We start from the raw sequence: 4052 nt of genomic DNA, 5'->3' as shown, positions 1-4052 counted from the left end.
TAGGTCATGTAACTAATAAATTAACATGGTGACTGGTCGGATGTGCTAACTAAATAAACATGGTGACTAGGTCAATGTGCTAATTAATAACATTGTGACTAGGTCATTGTAACTAAATCACATGGTGACTAGTCATGTGTATACTAATATCATGGTGACTAGGTCATTGTGGCTAACTAAATAACATGTGACTAGGTTATGTGCTACTAAATAAATGTGTGATAGGTATGTGCTAACTAAATAACATGTTGGACTAACTCATGTGCTAACTAAATACATGGTGCATAGGGTCATAATGCTAACTAAATACATGGATAGGTCATGTGCTAATAAATAACTTTAACTAAGGTCATGTGGAGCTAAAATAATGTGTTAACTAAGGTCATATGTGCAACTAGATAACTGCTCACTAGTCATGTTCTAGTCTGTATGAGTGTTAACTAGAATCATAGTGCTAATAAATAAATGGTGACTAGGCATGTGCTAACTAAATAACATAGGCTGATAGGTCATGTGCTAACCTAATAACATGGTGACTAGTCATTCGTTCTACTAAATTAAATGTGACTAGTCAATATTCTAACTTAAATAACCTGGTGACTAGGTCATGTGCTAAATAAATAACGTGTTAACAGGTCATGGCTAGCTAAATAATGTGGTTAACTAGTATGTGCAAACTTAGATAACGCTGCTCACTAGGTCATGTTCTTATTTAGATGACGTGTACTAGGTATGTGTTGCCTAATAGATTACATGCTGATAGTCATGTTTATCTTATAGATAACGTGATTTAACTAGGTCATGGCGCTGTGCTAACTGATACCATGCTGACATACGTCATGGGCAAACGCTAGCGGCAATATAACCAACGGTGCTTACTTACTAGCGACTAGATAACCTGCTCACTAGGTCATGTTCTATCTAGATGACGTGTTAACTAGGTCATGTGCTAACTAGATACCATGCTGACTACGTCATGTTCTATCTAGATAACGTGTTAACTAGGTCATGTGCTAACTAGATACCATGCTGACTACGTCATGGGCAAACGGCTAGCGCGCCAATAACCAACGTGCTTACTTACTAGCGTGCTATATAATATATATATATAGTACATGTATATATAATATATAACGTTCTAACTAGCTAACTGTTAAAACTAACAACGCTATAGCCACCTATGTGCTAACGTGAACTCGTGGCTTCACAGGTTTCGGCATGACGACTCCGCAGACGATCGCCGGCAAGGTGGCGATGATGTGCTACGGCCTGCTCGGCTGCGCCGGCGGCATCCTCTTCTTCAACCTCTTCCTCGAGCGCATCATAAGCTTCCTCGCCTTCGTGCTGCGAGCCTACCACGAGGGACGCCTGCGCGCCAAGGGACTCCTCCAGGACCGCGGCGGGGGAGGCGGCGGTGCGGGGGAGAGGCGGGCCTCGGAGGGCTCCCGGGGGTCGGACGGCGGCGAGGTGGACAGCCTGGACAGCTGGAAGCCGTCCGTATACTGGGTGATGGTGTATCTGTTCCTGGGCGCAACGTGCATCGCATGCGTGGCTTCAGCCGTGTACGCGCACGTCGAGGGCTGGAGCTACTTCGACTCGCTCTACTACTGCCTCGTCACCTACACGACTATAGGGTTTGGTGACATGGTGAGCGCGCAGCGGCCGAGCGCCGAGACGAACATCCTCTACGGTGTCGCCAACTTTCTCTTCATCGTCTTCGGCAGCTCGTGCGTCTACAGCCTCCTCAACGTGATCTCCATCGTCATCAAGCAGTGCCTCAACTGGCTCATCATGAAGCTGAACTTCCGACTCGTCTGCTACTCCAAGCAGAAACCGCTGATCAGCACGAAGCGTAACGCCGTCGCTCCGATCGCGTCGACGTCGCGGCGGCTCGGCGACGGCGGCGTCGGCATCAGCACGATCGACGCCGAGTCGGTGACGATAGACAGCGACATGGAGAGGCTCGGCTCGGGAGAGATGATCTCGATGCGGGACATGCTGGCGACGAACAAGGTGTCGCTGGCCGTCATGCAGAAGCAGCTGTACGAGACGGCTCAGCGCGCGCACCACCACCCCGAGCATTACTCCATCGTGTCGTCGTCTGGGCTGTCCGGCGTCATCGGACCGCTGGCGATTCTAAACGAAAAGCTCGGGGAGGACGCGTAGATGGCGCTGCTTAGCGGACGTGTAGAGGGCGCTGCTTAGCGGACGCGTAGAGGGCGCTCCTTAGCGGACGCGTAGAGGGCGCTCCCTAGCGGACTCTGCCGCCAGCGATGTGAACTTCGGGTGCACTCCCTCAATGAGCGGATGACAGTTCGAGTACCGCTGCTGACCTCTGACATATTGCGTAACTAACCCTTGCGAGTATCGACGGTGGTGTAAGGCCGCACGCACATCAAAGGATTGTACCGACAGCCGTCAGGCTCTGGATAATTAACGTACATTGGCACCGAGAGTGTCAACAATACTGCTGAAGCCCGCAGATGAAGAAGGATGCTAAATGCAGTCGAAAGTCTCACACACGGCATAACATTAGAGCCTCATGTTTACAGACCGATGCATAATAGTTTTTCTGTATTTCTCATTCGATGAGCAACTAGAACTATTCGTTCGAACAATCACGTACGCGCTTTACTCTTCTTGCGTTGCACTGATTAGCACATATCTTACGGGATGAAATCAGGTAAAGCGCATTTGTAGTGGGAGAAATTATGGTTCGTGGCGTTATTACCTGGTTATTATCACCAGGCGCATCTTACGATAATATACGGTAATATTTCGCCACCTAGAGAATTGGTGGAGCATTTTATTGATGCGTTGAGTGGTATACTGCCACCTATTATATATTTACACACAGCAACACGGTTATTTTTGCTTTCATCGTTCGTTGAACGATATGAGGAAATCAATGCTGCAATTCCTCATCGAACAAAAACCCATCTCTGTTAAAAGTTAAACGTTTTCGCGGCTAGGCTATAATTGTAATATAAATTATTTTTACGTGATGCTAAAGCTTGTGTAAGCGGAAAGGTTAAACTGTATAATTAGTTTATCAGACAATGTGATAATAAGTAGGACGGAAATTGCATTTGCATACATAGTATAATATGCTTTTATGGTACCATTGCAGGTTGTTGTACATACAGAGAAAATGCAGTTAAGCTGTGTGGAAAGAACGTTTGTATTATATACGAGATGGAATACGCTGTTCCTGTTTAATGTATATTTTTACAGCGCCTCGTTATTAATATATTCTACATAATACATAACAGGTACGGACGTCGTCCGTAGTTTTGTCGACTTTTCACGCGATTAGAAATAAATACACTAAAAATTGTTACTGTTTTAAAATATCTAACCTAATTAAAATATTCAAACCAAAAAACCAAAATGCACTCTGCGTTGTTTCCACCGGCAAAATATATTATAAAACTTACCATTAACATTTAAAATTACTATTAATAGCTAAAAATCTAAATACTACCAATAATAAAAAATACATCTAGAGCACTTCCCCGATAGGAACTTTCTAAGACGTTTCAATAGTGTAAAATTAGAAAATATATTTCTTACGAATAATTTGCGAATAATTATGTTATGCGTAAAATATCTAACCTAATTAAAATATTCAAACAACAAAAACAAAATGCACTCTGTGCTGTTTCCACCATATAAAATTTACCATTAACATTTAAAATTACTATTAATACTAGCTAAAAATCTAAATACTATCAATAATAAACAAGTGCCGCAGAGCGACAGCGCTCAACTGACGTGTACTGTAGCCGGGTATTCTTCTGATAAACTCACTGGCAACCGAATCAAGTGACCCTCCCGCCACCGCGTTCTAGCTCAGAGCATATATATCTAGGATACTACTAATACAGATCTAAAATCTATGATAGCTAGGCTTTGCTATACCGGTAGTACAGTAATAAAGATACAGCTGTGTAACTTTAATGACTTCGCTATATTAACATGTTTTCATGGATATGCGTTGAGCGCGAGCGTAGTGGTGGTGGTGGGGGGAGAGTGGGGGAGGGGGCGGATGG

At 44.2% G+C, this 4052-nt stretch overlaps 1 protein-coding gene across 1 annotated transcript in view; it reads left to right on the top strand.

Annotated features, from left to right (window-relative positions):
• The window catches only part of LOC106811853 (potassium channel subfamily K member 13-like), a 34896-nt gene extending 31576 nt beyond the window's left edge, over window positions 1–3320 (top strand). Inside the window, exon 2 of the mRNA XM_014815572.1 lies at window positions 1211–3320. Coding sequence (XP_014671058.1) covers window positions 1211–2166 — 956 coding nt within the window. The 3' untranslated portion in view covers window positions 2167–3320. The remainder of the gene's footprint in view (window positions 1–1210) is intronic.
• The last annotated feature ends 732 nt before the right edge of the window (window positions 3321–4052 follow it).

This window comes from Priapulus caudatus, unplaced genomic scaffold (genome assembly GCF_000485595.1).
Source record: "Priapulus caudatus unplaced genomic scaffold, Priapulus_caudatus-5.0.1 Scaffold583, whole genome shotgun sequence".
Taxonomy (NCBI): domain Eukaryota; kingdom Metazoa; phylum Priapulida; class Priapulimorpha; order Priapulimorphida; family Priapulidae; genus Priapulus; species Priapulus caudatus.
This window is presented reverse-complemented; position numbering and strand designations above follow the sequence as displayed.